General features: G+C 31.8%; 1 protein-coding gene across 1 annotated transcript in view; it reads right to left on the bottom strand.

Moving 5' to 3' along the window:
- Positions 1-24,088, bottom strand: part of SYT16 (synaptotagmin 16) — a 125,149-nt gene that overhangs the window by 36,665 nt on the left and 64,396 nt on the right. The window contains exon 3 of the mRNA XM_074235959.1: positions 15,407-15,669. Within this exon, the coding sequence (XP_074092060.1) occupies positions 15,407-15,669 (263 nt within the window). The remainder of the gene's footprint in view (positions 1-15,406; positions 15,670-24,088) is intronic.

Raw genomic sequence — 24,088 nt, 5'->3', positions numbered from 1 at the left:
AGATTCAATGGTTTACATTCCTACATGGAAAAATGATACTTTTAACTCCTTAAAACTTTTTCATGATTAGGGCAGTTAGAAGGAATATACATAGAATATATATAGGGCATGGGGGTCAGTTGAATATCATGAAATTAATATTTTTTTAAATGGTGAAAAAAAGAGAAATACACAGGGAGAAGAAAAGGAAAAGGTAGAATGGGTAAATTGTCCGATACAAAAGACTTGCAAAGAGTTTTAAGGTAGTATGTTAATCTTGGTTCAAAGAGGAAATAATATACAGTTGGGTATATAAGTATATCTTACCATACAGGAAAATAGGAGGGAAAGGGGCTAAAAGAAGGAAGGTGAATTGGGGGAGATAAAAGTCAAATCAAAAAATTTTGAGAATGGTCCAGATGAAAGGAGAGAGAGAGAGAGAGAGAGAGAGAGAGAGAGAGAGAGAGAGAGAGAAGGAAAAGAAAAATAGGGGTGAAATAGGCTGAATAGAAACATATGGTAATCATAACTGTAAAAAAATTATAGCCAATTTCTCTGCTAAAGACTTCATTTCGGGACAGCTAGGTGGCGTAGTAGATAAAGCACTGGCCTTGGAGTCAGGAGTACCTGGGTTCAAATCTGATCTCAGACACTTAATAATTACCTAGCTGTGTGGCCTTGGGCAAGCCACTTAACCCCATTTGCCTTGCAAAACCTAAAAAAGAAAAAGACTTCATTTCTCAACTTGTCAAATTTATAGAAATAAGAACTATTTATCAATTGACAAATGGTCAAAGATATAAAGGGGATGTTTTCAGAAGAAGAAATCAAAGCTCTCTATAGTCATAAAAATATTATAAATCACTATTCAAGAAATCACTTTAAAACAACTCTTAGCTATCACCCTACACCTATCAGACTGGCTAATGTGTTGGGAAAGGAAAATGACAAATGTTAGAGGGGATATGAGAAAATTGAGGCATTAAAGCATTTGTTGAAGGTATATACTGATTCAATCATTCCGTAGAGCAATTTAAATCTATGTCCAAAAGACTATAAAATCATGCATACTCATTGACCCAGTAATACCACTCTATTCCAAATAAATTAAATAGATTAAAAAGGCAAAAGGACCTATATGTACAAAAAAAAATGTTCTTAGCAACTCCTTTTGTTGTGGCAAAGAATTGAAATTGAGGTAGTGCCCATCAATAGTAGAATGGCTAAGTGTTATTATAGTAACTTCTTAATAAGAATCATTCACTGTTTATAAGTGTTCTGGTATACATTCTTTATAGTGAAGTATTAATATACCACATCTTATTTATTTTAGCAAATCAGTATATTTTCTGTATTTAATTATAGAAAGCTAACTTAGTTTTTTGAAATTTATTTGCAAATAAAGTTTTTCCATTTGGCACTATGTTTTGTTGCCTACCTAGCTGAATATTATAATGTCAGCTTGTTCTGAGGCTGTCCACGTACTTAATTTACTTAAGTGTTCATTTTAAGTAAAGCGCTCACTGTGTATAGGAATTTGTATTTTGGAGGTGCTTGATCTATCTACAAAGAAAAATTAGGAATTACTTTATTATAAAATGCTCCTAGAAGTCTTAATTGTGTTTATTTTTTAAAAAATTGTAATGTTACACTTGTGTGCATGGATGTAATTAAGGTACATCATTATTGTAGGTTAAAAGTTGTATATGGTAAGACATATTTTGTCTTTACCATACGTTTTTACTGAATAATCTATTCCCTATCCCAAAGCAAGCATGAATAAAATTAGGTTAAATGCAGCATGTGGCATCTCAGTCTCTTGAAAATTCATTTCACCTATTTTATTTTATTGAATACTGTCTGTATCTTTGGTTAACCTGTTTAAAGAAAAGGATGAATAAAGCATGGCCATCAAAAAAAAAAGTAGAATGGCTAAATAAGTTGTGGTATATGGTTGTGATGGAATATTCTGGTGCTATAAGAAATGATGAGCAGGATGCTCTCAGAAAATCCTGGAAAGACTTACATGGATTCATGCAAAGGGAAATGAACAGAACCAAGAGAATTTTATATAGCATAGCAATAATATTGCATGATTATCAACTTTAAATAACATAGCTAGTCTCAGAAATACAATGATCCAACACAATTCTGAAGATCTTAATTAGAAAAATATGGTCCATCTCAAGAGAAAGAGCTGATGGAGTCTGAATGCAGACTGAAGCACATATTAAAAATTTTATTATTCTTGGGGATTTTTTCATCTGTGTTTTCTTTCACCACATGGCTAACATTGAAATATGTATGGAATGACTGCACATATATATAAAACCTATTAAATTAACTATAAATTACTTGACTTCTCAATAGGAGAAAGGGAGAAAAGAAGGAAAATTAGAACTCATTTTTAAATGAATATTAAATTACATGTAATTGAGGGGAAAATATTAAAAAGTAGGGAACTGATGTTTGAAGTTTAACTGGGAAAGCTGGAGAGAGAAAGTCTGCAGAGAGAGAGATTGATGATGATGATGATGATGATGAAACTGAGTGATTTATCCATTTAGATAAAGAGTTTGTCAATTGAGACAATTGAGTTTAATTCTCATTTTACAAAGAAATATTATGAATAGTTTTCTTTAGAAGAGACTTAAACTGCTGTTATGATAGACTGTCTCCACTTGAATGATGGAGTTGAATGGTAGGACTGTAATCTCTAGAGGTGACCTATCATAACTGATTCATATAAATAATTGTTTTTATTGTCAATATACTAATAACCTGCATGTCTGGCAAACGTCATGTTTATTTAAGGCTATGAGATTAGAGTGACTGAAATTGAGAGACAGATGAGCATAAACTCTAGGTCATTTAATAAATAATAATTAATAAAGAAGTTGGCATTTCAGAGCTAATTGATTAATTAATGGAAAGATATAGTCTTTTTTAGATATTATAAGGAAATATCACTGCATAATCTTAAAACCTGCAAATAAGAATGAATAAAGAAAATGAATCATTGGCAGGCAGAACTTTAATGAGCTACACTTGAGTCATCAATACTAAAAACCTGTTACATGTGGATACATAATTCATAAACTGTTATAGATGCTAGGTTAAGGTTAAACACTACATAAATGTCAGTTGTTATTCTATAGTATCTCCTTACATAAAAGTTTTCATTATAATTTCTCAAAGCCAAGCAAAATTTTTTAATTACTGATTGGAATATCACAGTAATAATCAGTACTTAATTCCCAAGTAATTCACTTCTATCCAGGAATCCTTCCCCATAATAACCTCTATTCCCACATCTCACTTGCCTCCTAGCCCTTCCCAACTTCCCCATCTTAATCATGCCCCCTTGTATCTTACCTGTCCCCTTAGGGTGAGAACCAGGCTACCTGAACTCCAAGTGTAGCAATGTATGCACCAAAGTCAAACTGTCCTCTGCTGCCTTCTATCTCCCACTCCTAACACCACCAACTACTCACCTACTGTTGCCCTATGGGAAAATATGCCTAGTTATAGCTCTTTTCATTTTTTTCCTACTCTTAAGGATTAACATTTATTGACCTTTTTATCTATTCCAATGCCAAGATAAAAATTCAAAAGCTAATAAGTATGTCTACACAGACCTGTCATTTCATCCATTCAGAATAATTAACTGTGTATAAGTTTTTGCTCAGTCTGGGAAATCTCAAGAGGAAATTAATGGACAGGACTCCACAACAGTTCCAAGAATATTGAATGAGCCTCGATTCCCTAAGGAATTGACTCTGCAAAGAGTCAAACCAGGGTGTATTTAAGGAGGATGTACAAAGTTCCTACTTAATTGATTGAAGAGAAATTATCTTCTTGTGCCAAGAATGGCCATAATGATTGATTTTTTTCCAATATACTTTACCTCTCACCTGGCATTTTGATATTATTCTCTCGTGAAAGTACCTTTAATTTCACTAATGCAATGAACTTTCCTGGAATGTAGATCTTTATTTTTTTAACCCAGTTTTACAGATTTTCATTAATTTTTCAAAGTCAAACAGCAGAAAATCAAGATGATATCTAAAATGCCTACAATGCCTAAATTTGCATATGCTCACATTCACTATTGCACCCTCTTGTTTCCTTAACTAGCAAAAATTCTGTCTCGGTCAAATAAAGAGTACTTGACCTTTTACTCACAAGGGAAGAACCCTATTTATTTGAAAAAAAAACATACTTATCTAATAGATAATCATGCAACATTTGAAGTTTCTTACAGAAACAAAATTAATATCTGCCTTCTTTTCAACCTGATATTTTTGAGTTTTCTTTCCCTCTCTGTCAAAAGCACTATTATTTTTCTAGTCTTATAACCTTGGAATTATCTTCAGATCTTCTTTCTTCTTCAGTCTGAAAACCCAGTAAGTTAAAAATCTTAATATTTATAGCTCTAAACATCCAACCCCTTATGTCTACTCATGTAGCTCAATCATCTAGATTATTGCATCAGCCTCCAAGTAAACCCAAAGCCTTTCATCATACAATTTTATCCTCTATATTACTCTCAAAGTAATTTTCCTTAAAACAAATATAAACATGTCAATATGCTGCTCAATAACCTTCGGTAGATCCTTGCTATCTATATACATATATACATATATATATACAGTTAGATATAAAGATATAGATATAAATATATATTTCTATATATATGAAATTTCTAGATATGAACTATAAACCCCTCCATTTAGCTTTTAAAGCCTTTCCCATCCTAATCTCCAACTATCTTTCCAATCTCATTGTGCATTACTCCCCCTCCCCATCTCAGCAATCTAGAAAACTTGCCTCATCTCTCTTCCTCACATATTACAATCTCCAATTGTCCCTAGTTTCCCCAACTCCCTATCTCTGGAATGGTCACCTTCCTCCCCTCCATCTTAAAGAATCTCTCTGTTTATTCAAACCACAGTTTCTACATGAAGTATTTCAAAATCTCTCCAACTACGAGCCCTCACTTCCAAACTACCTTGTATTTAACTATGTATTCATTTGTATTTTTTCTTTTATTATAATCTTACCATACTTAGCTGCTGGCCTATTGTTCACCTGTAGAATTTGAGTATGTATTTTTTAGTATGTATTTGTATTCCTAAAACTTATCATATTGCCTGGTACTGTGTAGTTCTCTGTTGACTGCTTGGTTTAAGATATGAGCATTTGAGTCCATATTAAAGTTAAAGATTTCTTTTGAACTAAAATTTTTTAGTATGATATGATTGATATCATCAATACTCACCCATTATATTCAATATATTTCAGATACCAGATAGATAACCAATGGAAGGCAAAGTTAAGAGACAAATAAATCAATTTTTATAAGAAGAACTAAATCTACAAGACAGGAAATTATGAGAACAACTTCAAATTTGCACTACTGTAGAAGGAACAAATTACTGTTTTTGTCTCAAAATAGATGCCTGGTTGAATGGCATAAAGAAATGTCTGGATATTTTCAGAATCTGAGACCATTTGGTCCACTCAACACAAAGTCTTCTATTCAGCTAAATAATGAATTTAAATGAGAGATCACTAATAACAGTTGGATTCAGAATTCAGGTATATATTATTCAAAAGAATAAAGCATAGAGAGTATCAATCAGTATGGGGTTTTTTTGGTGATAAACTAGCTTAAACTACCACCACCACCATGATGAAAAAACTATGTATTTCATTGTATGAGATTTGATTTGAGCCTTATCAGGAATACGTGGTGAAGTATGATTTGCATTGTATTTATATGGCAATTTATGATTTGTTCATCTGTATGCATGATTTCTTTCAATAGTTAAAAGTCAGAGAACTAAGAAGCTACTGTTGTGTAAAGGACTCATACTCACATGTCACTCTCCCAGTGTCCCAATGTTCTTTAGAAGGACATGCCTTAATTTACAGATGAGGAAATCAAAGCTATCCATGGTCATATGAAAATTTGCTCTAAATCATTACTTATTAGAGAAATTCAAATCAAAGCATCTCTGAGGTACCACCTCACCCCTCTCAGGCTGACCAATATGATCAGAAAGGACAATGATCAATGTTGGAAGGGATGTGGGAAATCTGGGACACTAATACATTGTTAGTGGAGCTGTAAACTCATCCAACCTTTCTGGAGAGCAATTCAGAATTATACCCAAAGGGCAATAAAAATGTGCATACCTTTTGATCCAGCAATACCATTGCTGGGTCTTTACCCTGAAGAAATCATGAAAAGGGTAAAAACATCACTTGTACAAAAATATTCATAGCAGCTCTATTTGTGATAACAAAGAATTGGAAATTGGGTGAATGTCCACCAATCAGGGAATGGCTAAACAAACTGTGGCATGTGTATGTTATAGAACACTATTGTTCTATTAGAAACCAGGAGGGATGGGAATTCAGAGAAGCCTGGAGGGATAGCATGAACTGATGCTGAGCAAGATGAGCAGAACCAGAAGAACATCATACACCCTAACAACAACATGGGGTTGATGATCAATCTTAATGGACTTGCTCGTTTCAGAAGTGCAACAATTAAGGACAATTTTGGGGGAATCTGCAATGGAGAATACCATCTGTATCCAAAGAAAGGATTGTATATTGTTTTGTATATTGCTATCTTTTATATTTTATTTTTTTCTTAAGGATATGATTTCTCTCTCAACACATTCAATTTAGATCAATGTATAGCATGGAAACGATGTAAAGACTGACAGACTGCCTTCTGTGGCGGGGGGAGCAAGATTTGGGGGACAATTGAAAAATTCAGAAATAAGTTAATTTTTTAAGAAGAGTGAGGCTGGGTAAAAGAAGCAAGGAGGAAAGGAAAGTAATTAAGAAATTAATGAAAATGATGACTGACTGTTTACTAATCTTTCAGACAAAAACATTAAATATTATTTTCCTCAGAAAAAAATGGATGCGCCTTTAACAGACTTTATTTTAATCAATATTATACTGTCATTTCTAGGTTACAATCCACAAATTCTGTCATAATTAGTAATTGACACTTACATCTTGACTCCTTTAATAATGTAAGAGACAACACATAGATAAATAGAATCAACAAGAAACATACAGAGGAGAAGGAATATTATCTTGGAGAAGAAGAATCAAATAGTTAAGACTGAGTAGGGTTACTACAGAAAAAGAAATTAAGCTTTCCCAATACAAATATCAAGAAGTGGAGATGAAAAGAGAAAGCAAGACATGGAGATATAAGATAGAGTAATTTATGACAGAAATAGCAAATAGCTTGGTTAACAATAATATTTAGTGATTATAGAGTGATTTAAGGTGTGCAAAGTACTTTACAAATATTCTCATTGTACCTTTACATGTTAGCCTGGAAGGTAGGTACTATTATTATCCCCATTTTAGAGATAAAGAAACAGACAGGAAAAGTGAGACTTGCCCAAGGTCACATTATTAGTATCTGAGGTTGGATTTCTGAAATTTGAGGCTTTCTCATTTTAAGTCTAAACACTGTGCCACGTAGCAATCTCAGGATTGAGGTTTTATTATGAATATATGAATAGTTATGAATAAAAAATGTATTGTAAGATCACAAAATCATCAAATAAATTGATTCAGTCAAACATATCCAACTCTCCTCTCTAATAAAGGGTTAGGTTTAAGGCTGGAGTTTTTTTATGTGTACATATCCCACATAACATTGTTCAGATCAACATTATTTGATCAGAGCATTAATGTATTATAATTAATACTCTATAAAAAATTCTACCTAATCTCACAAAAAAATTTACCACAATATCACTCAGACTAACATCAAATTATAATTGATTCATATGGAATTAACTGCTCTCTGAAATATCTTGTCAAATGTTAAATTTTCTAAAAAATTAATCTTATACATTAGATTCCACATACATATAGTTTAAAACTGTATTCAGGATTTTAATTTATTTCTTAAAGGTTAACTTAAAATTAAAAATCATACACCATTTTCATTTTATATAATAGGAAACAACTACAATATCTCCTGGATCTATGTGGAAGGAAAATCCTAAATTTCACCAAATGGAGTCAATATAAATACAATAAATATCCATTTGTCCCAAAATCAAATAACCAGAGGACAACCACCAGTTCACCAGTTTGGGGAGCATATTCTGCATTCTACTTTCATGAAAAGGCAAGAAGCAGCTATATATATATATGTATATATATGTATATATATGTATATATGTATATACATATATATATATCCATTACTGAATTTTTTAAAAACATTTTTCTGTTAGTAATCCACAGCCAATAAAATATTTATTTTCTCATAATCTTTCCAATATTTCCTATTTTCTTTTGTTGACAACTTTGCTAATCTAATAGATATTTTCCACTCCTTTTATTTTTCACTTAGTATTTGCTGCTTTGCTTGGCTTCCAGTATAAGCTCATCACTTTTAAACTTACCACATTTCAAGCCTTGAAGGGCTCCTTTCCCCTCTGAATAGAGCTTTGAAGGGCAGAGTACCAAATTCCTCCCAATTCCTTCATCTATAGAGGGTAGAAACTGAATTATCAGTTCACTTTACCTTGCATCTGCTACCTGGCCTGGTTTCAGTTCCATGAAAATGATGTCCCCATAATGTCCCTTCCTAGTCCTCTTAACATCCTCTCTCTCTTTCCTGCTTCTATTTGTACCTTATCTCCCCTTTTATAAGATCATTGATAGCAGGGACTGTATTTATTTTTATTAATTGCACCCCTGTATTGTAGCATAGTATCTGACATAACATAGGTGTTTAGCAAATGTTTATGGGGTTAGATAAGATGAAACCTCAAAATTGTTTTAATTTTAATTTCTCAATTAATGATTGGGAGTATTTGTCAATTTAATTGGAAAATTAAAAATGAAATAATTTTTTTAGAATTGATAGTGCTTTTACAACCCATTCTCTGACACATTTATGGTCCTATGATGATATTGATGACACTGGGATTCTGCAAAAGGCTCAAAAGTCTTAGAAATATAAAAAAAATTAATTAGCTTTAGTTGTGCTTTTGTTTTTCCCTTGTTCCTTGAAAACTGTTTGTTTATATATAGTATGCATAGAACTCCTAATTAAGCAGAAATATCTAATAAATCTGGTTATGGTATTACACAGATATTCTAAATAAATTAAAACTTGCTATATGCTGAAACCAGGAAGGAAAACACTCCATTAAGAATAAAAATTATAAGACATATTTGATAGAACAAGAACTGAAAAAAAATGTTCAGCAGACCTCTAAGATCTACTATTTCCTTTTAACTATGCATCTTCTTGATAGAAGGAAATTCATTCATTAGGAAAATATGCATACATATGTGTGTATAAATATGTGTGTGCATATGTTTTGAGGTTTCTTTTCTGGAGCTCAATGAAATGACTTAAAAATTGATAACTTGTGTGAGCAAACAGATGGTGAATTAGATATTTCCTGTGAATTCCATTTCCTCTCTGACCTCTCCAAAACAGAAATTATGTGTCAAAGATAAAGTACCTTGAGCTGTTATCATGGTCTGATATACCCAGAATTCAAAAGAAGCTCAAAAATCCCAGGAATTGACACTCACTTACCCTGAGTTCCCTTAATACTTTTTTGCTGTCCTGCTCCCATGTTAATGGCAACAAGGTCACTTTAGCAGAGCCAAAGATACAACACAGAGGTACAGGCTTACATTCACCCTGGCACTACACCTCTCTCCCTCTTTTCAGTATCATAAAGCCCTTGGCTCTAGATGGGGAAGTCAGGTTTCAATAGTCAATTTGGTCACAACCTTTCAGGAGCAAAAAAGAGCTGTCAGGGGCTGCAATCTGGAAGCACAGATGCTGCAAAGTTCTGAACTGCTAGTCATGGAAAAGCTTAGAATTGCCTAGAATACAGGTGGAGCAAATTCTGATCACACAAAAGACAATGACGAGTAGACTTAGACTTAGAATATTTGAATGGTGAATTGCACTGTGTGGAAGAAGGCTGAGATGCTTTAGATTCATCCCCCAAGGAAACCATAATCAGAAGAAAGAGAGTCAGAATGTGAATAATAAGAAAAGTATGGGGAGGGGGCAAAGAATGGAAGTACCAAAGATTTCAGGAAGAAAAAACCTCAAAGATCTTGTACATAAACAGATAAATGAATAGAAAAATACAATAACAAAAGGAAATATGATCTCCAGATTTAGCAATCAAGTTCCTAGATATTGCAGAATGAAGGAAAATTATTCAACACATGATGAGACAGAGGACCCTGTGGAATCTGAGGAGAACACAGAACCATAATACATTGTTTGTGATATGTTTAAAAGACAAATAAAAACTATGAGAGCAAAAGTTATGTCTTGCACTGAAAAAATAATGAATAAATAGAATATTTTAATTTGCAATGGCAAACCTCTCCAAAGGAAAAAAATAAACAATAGATTGGGAATGCAAAAACAGAAGTGAAGACAACCTAAAAGATAAGCCAAAAAAACCACATTAACATTAAAAAATATATATATATGCTCATTCTACAAGCAAAACTCATGGTTCTCAAAGACAGGATACATGGAAATAACCTCAAGAACATAGATCTCCCAGAATAACAGGATGAGAAGACAAAAAACCTTAACATTACAATAAAAGAAATAATAGAAAAGAACTTCTCAGAATCTTTGAACATAGAAAATAAAATTCCAATTGAAGGAATTCACAGATAAATCACATAGTGATTAGATTTAACTATTCAATTTAGAAAAAAGTACTGAAAGTCATCAGTAGAAAGACCTTCAAATACAAAGGAAAGACCCACTATAAAAAGGAAGAGGCAATGTGTTCTGAAGGGCACTGGAGCTCAGAATAAGCTTAATCATACAGGACAAAAAGTGGATGTTCACTAATAAAAAAAAAAGAATTTGAAACATTTTTTTTAGTTTTTAGTTTTTGCAAGGCAATGGGGTTAAGTGGCTTGCCCAAGGCCACACAGCTAGGTAATCATTAAGTGTCTGAGGCTGGATTTGAACTCAGGTACTCCTGACTCCAGGGCCAGTGCTCTATCCACTGTGCCACCTAGCAGCCCCTGAAACATTTTTTAAGAAAGAAAACTTTAAAACTGAAGAGATAATTTATTTCTTAAAAAGTCAAATAGCAGAAATGCAGGGAGTGAATAAATTTAGACAACGACAACAATGTGCAAACAGACTAGCACTAGTTCTTGTTATGTGTATACAAGGAGGATAAAAAGGTAAGGGCAAAAATCTGTACAAGTAATAGTGAAGTAGATAGGGGGGCATTATTGGGAGAAGCTGGTCACAGTCTATATATAGGTGAATGCTTCTTTTGTGGAATTACATTATAACATAGAAATGTACATAAAAAGTGGGAGGGGAACAGGAAGATAAAGAGTGAGTTATGTTCCATGATCAAAACAAGGGCTAGCAATGAGGGTAGGATAACCTTTGTGGCTCAGAAAGAGAAGAGCTTATATAGGAGAGTGGTTAGGAAAGATGAAAGAGAATTAGAAAGGGATGGGGAAAAGAAAAACACTCTGAAAGTGGGAAGGGCTCACTCCTATGAGTGAGGGGAGATGTAACCTATACTGGATGAAGCCTGGGCAATCTGGTGCCAGAAAAGACTACTTGTCCTTAAAAGGGGGAACGTGGAACTTCTCCAAAAGAGATAATTGGAAGCTAGAGGAGTGGGAAAGCATGAACACAGGGAGATTTCCAGTCAAATTAAGAATTAAAAAAAAGATCAATAAGAGAGATATAGATCGGTGAGGGGATGGGAATGTCATGGGGCAGTGCCCTCTCTGACATCTGTAATAATTGACATTGTTCTGAGAGTGGGGCACAATATAAAAGCAATCCAATAAACTCTTCAAGGGCAGAAAGCACCTAGAAGGTAGAGCCTAGAATGGATACATTGGAAGGTTTCACTGTATGAAGAATACAGACAAAAGAAATGCTAAATGTTAGAGGGAGTGTAAATCAGAGAATGAGCATATAGAATAATCAGAAAGAGAAGATGGATAATGAAGAAATTGAGAGAAACCCTCTTTTGGAAAGGATTACAAAAAATGAAATTAATAAAGATAGGACTAAATGAAGGGGAGGAAAGGAGGAGGAAATGTGCTTGTTAAAAGAGGGGAAAGAAATAAATAATCAGATAAAAGCAGGAAAGGGGTACTAATTTTAAAAAAACATGAAGGGAAAGGAGCAACAAATGAGAAGACAGGATTGTGATAAGAAGAAAAAAGTCACTGAGGAAGGACCACCTTAAAAAGAGTGAAGTAAAGCAATTTAAGGAACAAAATATTGCATTTACAGCAAAAAAAAAAATAATGAAAAGGAGCAAAAAATAATGAAATGAAAAACTCCAGTTATGGAGGAAAATAGGTTCTCACACCTTTAAATTGAATATATTAAACAATACAATAATAATGAAAGTGACAGATTAGATTGAAAAAACATTATAATCTGTTTCTTACAATAAATACATTCAAAAAAACAAAGAAATACACAAAATAAAACTGAAGGTATGGGAGAAAAATCACTATGCATTAAGTGAATAAAAAATCAGGAGCTGCCATAATGATAAATATCAAAGTAAAAATGAAATTAAAAAAAAAAGAAATAAACAAGGAAACCATGTCATGCCAAAAGAAACCATAGACAACAAGTCAATATCAGTAATAAAATTTTGGGTTCTAAATGATTTAGCATCTAAATACATAAAAGAAACTATCTGAGCTATATAACAAACCTGAGAATACACACACACACACACACACACACACACACACACACACACACACACACACACACACACAAAATAGGGAATGCTTTCAGAAATATAAAATACCTAAAGTAGTAGAAAACAACATAAAGTGCTAAAACAGCCAAACTCAGAAGAGAAAATAGATTTAACTATAGAGAAACTGCCCAAAAGGAAAAAACTCTTGAACCCTATAGATTCACAGGAGAATTTTATCAACTTTTAATTGTAATCATAGTATGAGAATGATTCTCAAAAATTGAGAAAGAAAGCATTTTAACAGAATCTTTTTATGATAAATATAGTCTTAATACCTAAACCAGGGAAAGGGAAAACATAGAAAGAAAAGTATAACTCAAACTCATTAATGAACATTGATTCAAAAATTATAAACAAAGCCCTCTCAGATTATAGTGATTTATACAGTAAATTATTGCTTTGAATGTATAGTATTTAAGGAATTCCATGTACAACTACATCATTACATAAACAGTTACAAAAAAGTTTTTGATTTAAAATTTTTATTACTCTGGTAAAAAACTAGCTAATATAACTAGATAATATAATGTTTTACTTGGGAAATCCCAATGAATCAACACAGACACTTATTAAGACAGTAGCTTCAGGAAAGTTACAGGTTGAAAAATGAATCTTCAAAAATCAACACCATTTTTATGTAATATAAAAAACACAAGAAGCAATAGAAGAAAAGGAAATACCATTCCTAATAATTATAAAATATCTGGGAATAAACCTCTCAAAATATACAAAAAGACTTGCTATGGGATGATATGCATTCTAATACATTGTTGGTGGAAGTATAAAATGGTATAACTATTTTGGAAAACAATTTGGAATGATGCAAATAAATTGTCCATATCTTTTGAACTAGAGACTCCATTGCTGGATTTATATATCAAGGAAAATATCAATAGCAGACCATAAAACTCTCACTTAATTGAAATAAAGAACAATCTAAATAGAGAAATATTCATGGTTAAGCTGTGCCAATATAATAAAAATGACAATGCTACTGAAATTATTTATATTTTTAATGCCATACTAATCAAATTACTAAAGGGATACTTTACACAGCTAGATAAAATAACATAATTTATTTTAAAACAAAAGATCTAAAATATCAAGGGAAATGATGAAAAGGAGACATGAAAAGATATCCATCCCTTTGTGGACTTGAGATATTGTATCTTCTTGAACTTTTCCAATGAATCAATATGTTAGGGTGATTTAAGGAAAAGGGAGACTTGGGATAGTATGATGATGTGAGAAACAGAAAATATAAACAAATCTTATTAAAAATTGGTAACTTGCCTCTGGACTCCAGGATGAGGAAGTATCAGTGGAATAAAGACAAAGAAATACTACTTATATACTTCAAACTATATTATAAAACAACCATCCTCAAAACCATCTGTTACGGGTTAAGAATAGAGTGGGTTGATTCAGATGCAATATTATTCAGTAACTCAATATTGGATAAATATAAGTTACTTAAGGAAAAACTCACTGCTGGATAAAAACTGCTGAGAAAACCAGAAATCAGTCTGACAGAAATTAGGCTTAGACCAACATTTTACACCACACTCCACAATGCATTCTAAGTGGATATGTAACATTATTAAAGAGCATATTATTAAAAATTGGAAGAGAAATCATATACTTTTTGTAGCCATAGGTAATAAATGTATTTTTAACTAAAGAGAAAAGAGTGAATCTCAAAAGATCAAATACATAACTTGGATTACTTAAAACTGAAAATCTTCTGCAAATACATTATTATATCTAGAAAAAGAATGTAAGTGGTCAAATGGGGAAAAATCCTTGTGTCTAATTTCTCTGATAAGATTTTGGTATTATACAAATACATATATATGGAATATATTTTTGACTAATAACCATGGGAAGACCTATATTAATTGATAAAGAATGAAATAAATAGAACCAAGAAAACTATATACAATTTAACTGCAAAAATGAAAGTGAAAAGAAAAAAAATGAAATAACACCTGGGGCAGCTAGGTGGCACAGTGGACTGAGCACCAGTCCTGGAGTCAGGAGGACCTGAATTCAAATGATACCTCAGACACTTAATAATTACCTAGCTGTGTAGCCTTGGGCCACTTAACCCCATTGCCCTGCAAAAACCTAAAACAAAACAAAACAAAAATAAATAACACCACAAATTCAAATGTAAATGAAACAAAATTATAAAGACAAAGTAGAAATCAAATGAAGAGGTGCGAAAAGATATTCCTTTGTGGACTTGAGACATTGTATCTTCTTGAACTTTTTCAATGAATCAATATGTTAGGGTGATTTAAGGAAAAGAGAGACTTGGGATACTATGATGATGTGAGAAACAGAAAATATCAACAAAATCTTATTAAAAATTGGTAACTTGTTACCTCGTAGACTTCTCTTCTTTAAGGATATGATTTCTCTCTCATCACACCCAATTTGGATCAAGGTACAACATGGAAACAAAGTAAAGACTGACAGAGTGCTTTCCGTGGGGGGTGGGGTGGGGGGAGGGAAGCAAGATTGGGGGGGTTGTAATAATTTTGTAATAATATCTTTAATAAAAATAAATTTTAAAAAAAAGGGAAAAAATGGTAACTTGCCTCTGGGCTCCAGGCTAAGGAAGTATCAGTAGAATAAAGTTCTTCAAAACCTGGATTGCTAAAGGATGTCTCTGTCTCCAGACTTTTTCCTGTGGCTTGCACACCAAGTATATGAGTTAAGATGGCTTCATGTCTCCTAGTTCTTTGCTCTCCAACATCTCTACTTTCAGATATAGTCCTTGAATCCACAGAAATGTGATCATCTTCATCATAAGAGACATTTTCTAGGTAGCTTGGTTGACTTGAACCATCCAAGTCTAAATCTGAAATAAAAAGATAATTTCAAAAGCATTAAAGCTTTTGTTTTACTTCTTTTGATACATTGTTCATTCAGCAATGATGCTGAAAAATACTTGAAATACTTGAAAAATACTGTAGCCTAGATCTTGCCAATGCCACCTATATGACTCAAATTTGATAATGGGGAAAATGGGTTATTTGTTAACATTAAAAAATAATCCAGGATAAAATTTAATTGAGCAATAAAAATTCTTAAACTAAAATTTAAGATAAAATTCCTTCAGTGTTATAGAGAAGCTTCGGTTCCATCACAAAGATCTTTATCGTGGCATATGTCCTTCAGAGGCAGTTTTATCCAACCCTATCAATATGGAGAATACATGTTTACTTCAAACTTCTTAGAAATAACTTAAAAACTATTCTTTGGGAGAATCCAGATATTTTCAAACTAGTCCTCTTTTCATATACTCAGAGTTATCCATAAGAAGAGGTATGAAAGGAAATTGAAGGGATACCTATAAAGTGGGAAATGACTGAACAAATTGTAGTATATGAATGTGATGTAGTACCACTGTTCTGTAAGAAATCATGAGGGTTGTGACTTAAGAAAAGCCTGGAAAGACTTGCATGAACTGAATTCTCAATGAAATAAGCAAAACTAGAAGAATATTGTACACACTAACAACAACATTGTATGATGATCAATTATGATGGTCTTGCTCACCTAACAGTACAATAATCAAAGACAATTTTAAAGGACTGGTAAGGAAAAATTCCATCCACATCTAGAGAAGGAACTATGGAATGTGAATGTAGATCAAAGCTTACTATTTTCAATTTTTTAAATTTGTTTTTTGAATAATGATTTTTCCCCTCACATGGTCTTTTCCTCCCATTTTGATTTGATTCCTATTTCACAACATGATAAATATGAATATATGTTTAGCATATTTAGATATGTATAATCTATATTAGACTGCTTTCTGTCAAGGCGAGAGGGTGGAGGGAAAGGAGGGAGGGAGACAAGTCAAATTCAAAAATCTTACAAAAATGATTGTTGAAACTATCTTTCCATGAGGATGGAAAAATAAATAAATAATTGTTTAAAAAGGAAGAAATACAGAAAACTAGTGAAATAATTTCCTATTTTATAGACTCTCTCATCTTCAAATCACTGCTTTTAGCATCTCTCAATTTCTACTTAAGGCCTTTACTAGACACCTACTTTCCACCAATATGAAGTCCAGAACCCCGCTGTTAGGGCTTTCATAGGTCATCAAGTTCTTTTTCTCCCTTACCTATCCAATATTATTTTTCTCTACTCCCAGTTGGCACTAACAAACTAATCATGGTTACTCCCAAGCTTTGCTTAAGTTGTTCTTCTAAACCCTCACCTCTTTTTAATTTCTTAATTACCAGAAATGGTACCATCATTATCCAAGTCAATACCTCCAAAATGCAATTAGTTGTTTGATCCTGTCATTTCTGTCTTCATAACTTCTCTAGTAAATATTTTCTCTTTTTAAACAGTGCAACCACTCCAGTACAAGCCCTTATCACTTTTTGTCTGAATTATTACAATAACCTGCAGGTTGCTCTCCCTATCCTTCTTTGCTAAAGGTCTCATTTCTTAAATCTATAGAGAACTTAGTCACATAGATAATAATACAAATGCTTCTCCTATTGATAAATGGTCAGAGTATGCAAATAGTTTTCAGAATAAGAAATCAAAGCTATATATAGTCATATGAAAAATATTTGAAATCACTTGATTAGAGAATTAAAATAACTCTGAAGAATCATCTCACACCTATCAGATTGCTAATATAACAGAAAAGGAAAATGACATGTTAGAGGAGATGTGGGAAAATAGGTACACTAATGCACTGTTGGAGCTGTGAACTGATCCAATCATTCTGGAGAGATATTTTGAAACTATGCAGAAAGCACTATATAAAGTTGTGTATACCATTTTTAGGGGGTTTTTTTTGCAAGGCAAATGGGGGTTAAGTGGCTTGCCCAAGGCCACATGGCTAGGTAATTATTAAGTGTCTGAGACCAGATTTGAACCCAGGTACTTCTGACTCCAAGGCTGGTGCTTTATCCACTATGCCACCTAGCCGCCCCTAGTGTATACCCTTTTAGCCAGCAATATCACTACATGTCTGTATCCCAAGGAGATCAAAGAAAAAGTAAATGAACCTCTTATGTACAAAAATATTTGTAGCAGCTCTTTTGTAGTGGTAAAGAACTGAAAATAAGGAGATTTCATTAAGAAAAGAATGGTTAGATGAATTGTGGTTTTTGATTGAAAAAGAATTAGCATTGTGTCCTGAGAAATGATGAAGAGAATGATCTTAGAAAAACCTGGAAAGACTTACATGAACTAATGCAAACTGAGATGAGCAGAATGAAGAGTACAATATATAAAGTCATAGCAATATTGTATGATAACCCACCATGAATTACTTAGCTATTCTCAGCAATATAATGATCCAAGACAATTTCAAAGGACTTAAGATGAAAAAACACTATTCATCTCCACTGAAAGAATTGATGGAACCTAAATGCAGAATGAATTAAAGCATACTTTTTAAAATTTTTCTTTGTTTTTCCTAGAGGTTTTTTGACTGTCTTCTTTTACAACATGGCTAATATGGTAATGTTTTGCATTATTGCACATGCATAATCTATATAAAATCATTTGTCTTCTCAAGGAGGGGAGAGGGGAGAAAGGACAGAGAGCATTTGAAATTCAAAGTTTTAAGAAAACAAATTTTAAAAATCATCTTACACATTATTGAGAAAAAATAAAATGTAAAAAAAAATTTAAAAAACAAAACAGAAGGAAAAAACCCATTCATAACCCAACTTCTTCCTACCTTTTGAGACTTTTTATACCCTCCACATATTTTGTGATCCAGTGACACTGACCACCTTGTTAATCTTCACATATGACATGCCATCTCCAGACTCTAGACATTGTCCCCTTGCTTGGAATTATTCACATTCATCTCTGCCTCTTTATTTCTCCCATTTCCTTCAAATCTCAGCTTAAGTCCCATCTTCTACCAGAAGCCTTAACCAAATCCCCTTAATCTTAGTTCCTTTTCTTTGAGACTACTCCTAATTTATCCTATAAATATCTTGTTTTTTACATCGTTGTATGAGATTGTTTCCCCCTATTAGACTGTGAACTTTTTGAAAACAAGGATTGTTTTATTTTATTTTCATATTTTGTTTCTGCCTTTCTTTGCATCCTCAGCACTTAGAACCCTGTCTGGCACATAGAGGTCACTTAATAAATGCTTGTTGGCTGATGTTTTTCTGTCATTGAACTCTTAGTGTGATCTCATTCAAATAACCTTAAAATATCTTCCATATAATTTTTCATTTAATGAAATGTTTTCCTATATTACTATATTTTTATTTTGATCCATGTATCTCATATCTCTAAGATTCTTAAGGTCAAAGATTGTTTGACATTTCTGGATTTTGAACAGGACCTAGACACTGCCAAGCAGAGAGTTTGTTGATACAGATGTGTGACTTCTTGTATATTTAAGGAATCTCCTGGCATAGAACCTCCCTCCTTCCACTCAAACACATTGGTAACTGTGAATGTCAATGACTTGTTTGTAACTTAAAGTCATAGAAAGTTGTCTGGGAAACAAAAGGAGTGAAATAACTTGCCCAAGGTCACACAACTAGTACATATCAGAGGCAGGACTTGACTTTTGATATCCCTCATTATAATATTGGTCCAGTATTCATTATTTCAAGTTGTCTCTCAAAATAATAAATACCTATTGTTTAAGCAAAAATTCAGGGGTTCTGTGATTTTTTTTTAAATAACTTGATTGTTTTCTTACTTACGTTACCTCCTAGGATCATTTCCATAAATTACCATAGGATTTTTTACAAATACATTTCATTCCAAGTGGTAAGGCCATTAGACTAATGGCCATAAAAGATTATTTTTCTTCTTATAAAAGTAAGGAAAATAAAGGGGAACAAATATGCAAAAATTCAAGATATTCAGGCTATCCCCAAAGTCTTAGTTTAGTGTAAAGCAAACTTAGTTAAATAAAATAAGTTAAGTAAAATTTAACATTAAACTAAGATTTTAAGAATACCCTATATAACTGAATTCTCTTCTAAATTTCTAATTATTAGACCCATTCTTCTCTCATATTAATTCTGAAATATTCTTTTCAAACAGTAGGCTATTCACCAATGTATGAAACACACAGCAGGTTTTCAGAACAAAATCTAACCAAACCAAGAAATTATTCCCAATCACTGTCTCCTGACTTTAATTCCTACAGTGATAATACCTAGATCAATAAGAGATGAATTTTTAAAACTACATTAAGCATTGAAAAGCTATTCATAACTGAAAATGGTAGCAATATATTAATATTATAAACCCTTTGCCTTGACAGACAAGAGAAAAGCCTGCTAAGAAAAGTATGGAGATGGCAAGTCACTCTTGACAATCATAGAAAACAATTTCGCCATTTATTTAAATTAAAATATTTATTCTATATGAAAAGATAATTGCCTACTGGTAAAGATATTTGTTCTATAGAATCATCCTGGGAACTTTAGAGCATATTTTTATCAATAAAAACTAACAGCATTAGAAGTTCCAAAGATTTTTTATTTATTTTAATAAATGTTTATTGAATTTCATTGAAGTGGACCAAAGATGCCAATCACCGAGCATTTATTAGGTGCCCATTATATGACAAGTATTTTTTTAGGTTCAAGACACAAATAAAACCCCACAAAAATGAAACAATTCTTGCCCTCAGAAAGATTATTCTGAGTAAATGTGTATATAATATGTTTATGTGTAATCTAAGTGTACAAAATGTATATATGAATAAATGTACATACATATATGTTTTATATATATACATATATATATAAATGCATACAAGAAAATTTAGCTTGGGATGATATAGCAACCAGGGAATCAGGAGAAAAATCATGTAGAAAGTAGCAATTGAGCCAATATTCTAAAAGGCAGAGGTAAAGAAAGAGAGGTGAAGCATGGGAAAGAGCCAGTATTAAGTTCATAAGCCATTTGTTTCCCTTCACTCCACTATAGTTCTATTTGATTAACAATCAGCCTAGATTTCACTTAACAATGATTTTGGTGAGACAACAGGCAATGTATTTTTTCTTAATACAAACATTTCAATGATTTTTTAATTGAAATTTTATTTTTGTGATTAAATGCATTGGTAGTTTTGAAACATTAATCCTTTTGCAAATTTATGACTTCCACATTTTTCTACATGCTCCACCTCCCTACCTTCCCTCCTTCCTCTCCATAGAACCATACAGTCTAGTAAAAGTTTTACATGTATAATTCTGTTTAACATATTTCCATATTAGCCATGTAATGAGAGAAATTAGAACTAAGGGAAAAGAAAAAAGCCATGAGAAAGAAAGAAAAAACATAAAAGAAATCTGAAAAGATCTCGTTTTAATTTGTAGTTTTCTAATCAATAATGATTTAGAACACTTTTTCATATGCTATATTATTTAGCTTTAATTTATTCTTCTGAAAATTGCCCATTCACATCCTTTGATCATTTATTAATTGGGGAATGATTTGTAAATTTGATTCGATTCTCCATATATTTTAAAAATGAGTATTTATCAGAAACACTAGTTGAGAAAATTGTTTCCCAGCTTTCAGTCTTCTTTCTAATCTTGACTGTATTTGTTTTATTAGTGCAATTTTTTAATTTATGTAGTTAAAATCATCTATTTTGTAATTTATAATGCTCTTTATTTCTTATTTGGTCAGTTTTTGCCATACTATTTTCCAGTTTACCCATCAGTTTTGTCAAATAGTGACACCTTTTCCCAGAAGCTGTTTTTCAAACAGTAGATTAATATAATCATTTACTACTGTTTATTTGTATCTATTCTAATCCATTGGTCCATTAGTCTATTTCTTAACCAGGCCACCTTCCTTTGCATTACTTTTATCAATTCCTTTGATTTCTTGACCTTTTCCTGCTCTAGATGAATTTTTTTACTATTTTTTCCTAGCTCTATAAAATAATTTTGGTAATTTGATTAATATGGCACTGAATAAGTAATTTAATTTGAGTAGAATTGTCATTAGCTTGGTCTGACCATGAGCAACTGACATTTTTCCAATTGTTTAGATCTGACTTTAATTGTGTGAAAAGGATTTTGTAATTGTATTCACATAGTTTTGGGGTTCATCTTGGTAGATAAACTCCCAAGTATTTTATGATGTGTACAATTACTTTAAATGGAATTTCTCTTTCTATCTCTTGCCCTTGTGCTTCATTGCTCATATTTGGAAATGCTGATGATTTATATCCTGCAATCTGCAAAGAGTGAAAGTTTTACTTCTTTTATTGCCAATTCCAATTCCTTCAATTTTTTTTCTTCTCTTATTACTAAAGCTAGCATTTCTAATACTATATTGATCAATAGCATTAATAATGATCCTTATTTCACTTCTGATCTTATAGAAAATACTCATAGTTTATCCTCTTTACATATAATGCTTGTTAATGATTTTAGATAGATATTGCATATTATTTTAAGGAAAATCCCATTTATTCCTATACTCTCTAGTGTTTTTAATAGGAATGGGTGTAGTATTTTGTCAAAGGCTTTTTCAGCATCTACTGACATCATGATTTCTATTAGCTTTTTCACTGATATAGTTAATTATGTTGGTTGTTTTCCTAATATTGAACCATTCCTTCCTTTCTGCTATAAATCCTATCTGATCATGGTGCACTATTCTAGTAATAATTTGTTGCAATCTCTTTGCTAAATTTCATTTAAAAATTTTGCCTCAATGGTCATTAGGGAGATTAGGCTATAATTTTTTATGTCTTTTTTTGGCACCATATTGGTATCATAAAAGGAATTTGGCAGAACTCCGTCTCCTATTTTTTTTAAATAACATATAGAATTGGAATTAATTCTTCTTTAAATGCTTGATAGAATTCACTTATAAATTCATCTGAACTGAGATTTTTTTCTTAGGGAGTTTATTTGTTGATTTCTTTGATTTCTTTTTCTAAAATAGGATTATTTAAGTATTTTATTTTCTCTTCTGTTAATCTGGGTAGTTTATGTGTTTGTAAACATTGTAAACATTCATTTCGTCAAATTTATTGGGATACAGAGCAAAAGAGTTGGGTAAATAGATCCAAATAGTTGATAAAATAACTCCAAATTATCACTTAAATCTCCTCCTCAGCCTTTTCATTTTTGATATTGATAATTTGTGGTTTTTTCTTTCTTTTTAAAATCAGATTAACTGAAGATTTATCTATTTTGTTGGTTTCTCTTAGTTTTATTTATTAGTTCAATGATTTTCTTACATTCACTTTTATTAAATTCTCCTTTGATTTTCATAATTTCTAATTTAGTATTTAATTAATTTGTTCTTTTTCTAACTTTTTTTAATTCCATGCCCAATTAATTGATCACCTCTTTCTCTTATTCACATAAACATTTAAAGATAAAAACTTCCCCTAAAAATTGCTTTGGCTTATGTCATAAATTTTGGTAGGATATCTTATTGCTGTCATTGTCTTCAATGAAATTGATGATTATTTCTATGATTTGTTGTTTAATTCACTCACTTTTAAAAATTAAGTTATTTATTTTCCATGGCCCTTTATTACATTAAATTTCTATTGCATCATAATCTGAAAAGGATGCCTTTCTGCCTTTGATTGTAAGATTTTTATGTACTAGTACATTGTCAATTTTAGTAAAGATGCCATGTACTGCAGAGAAAAAGGTATACTCCTTTCTATCCCCATTCAATTTACTCCAAAGATTTATAATATCTAAATTTTCTAAAATTCTATTCGATTTCTTAACTTCCTTCTTGTTTATTTTGTGACTAGATTCACTATAGTTTGATTGTCTATGTCTCCCTGTAATTCTTTTCTAAGGATTTGCATGATATATAAATTTGTTTTTATATGTTTAATAATGACATTACTTCATTGCCCATGGTGTCTTTTAAGATGTAGTAGTTCCCTTCTTTATCCTTTTAATAAAATTTATTTTTATTTTTACTTTGTCTGAAATTACAATTACTACCCCTGACTTTTTTATGTCTTCTGAGGCAGAATATATTTCACTCCAGTCTTTTATCTTTATCCTGTGTGTGTCTCTCTGCTTGAAATGTGTTCTATAAACTATATTATAGGATTCTGATTTTTAATCCATTCTGCTATCTGCTTCCATTTTATGGGAGAGATCATCCCATTCACAAATACAATAACTCCAAATCTATTCAATTTTTATTAGCTAAGATATTGACTAAAGGCACAACATTCTGTGGTCATCCTATACCCACACCCTCTCTCTAAGTATATTTTCTTTAACTATCCTATGAGAAATATAATTTCAAGA

This window comes from Macrotis lagotis, chromosome 4 (assembly GCF_037893015.1).
Source record: "Macrotis lagotis isolate mMagLag1 chromosome 4, bilby.v1.9.chrom.fasta, whole genome shotgun sequence".
Classification (NCBI taxonomy): domain Eukaryota; kingdom Metazoa; phylum Chordata; class Mammalia; order Peramelemorphia; family Peramelidae; genus Macrotis; species Macrotis lagotis.
This window is presented reverse-complemented; position numbering and strand designations above follow the sequence as displayed.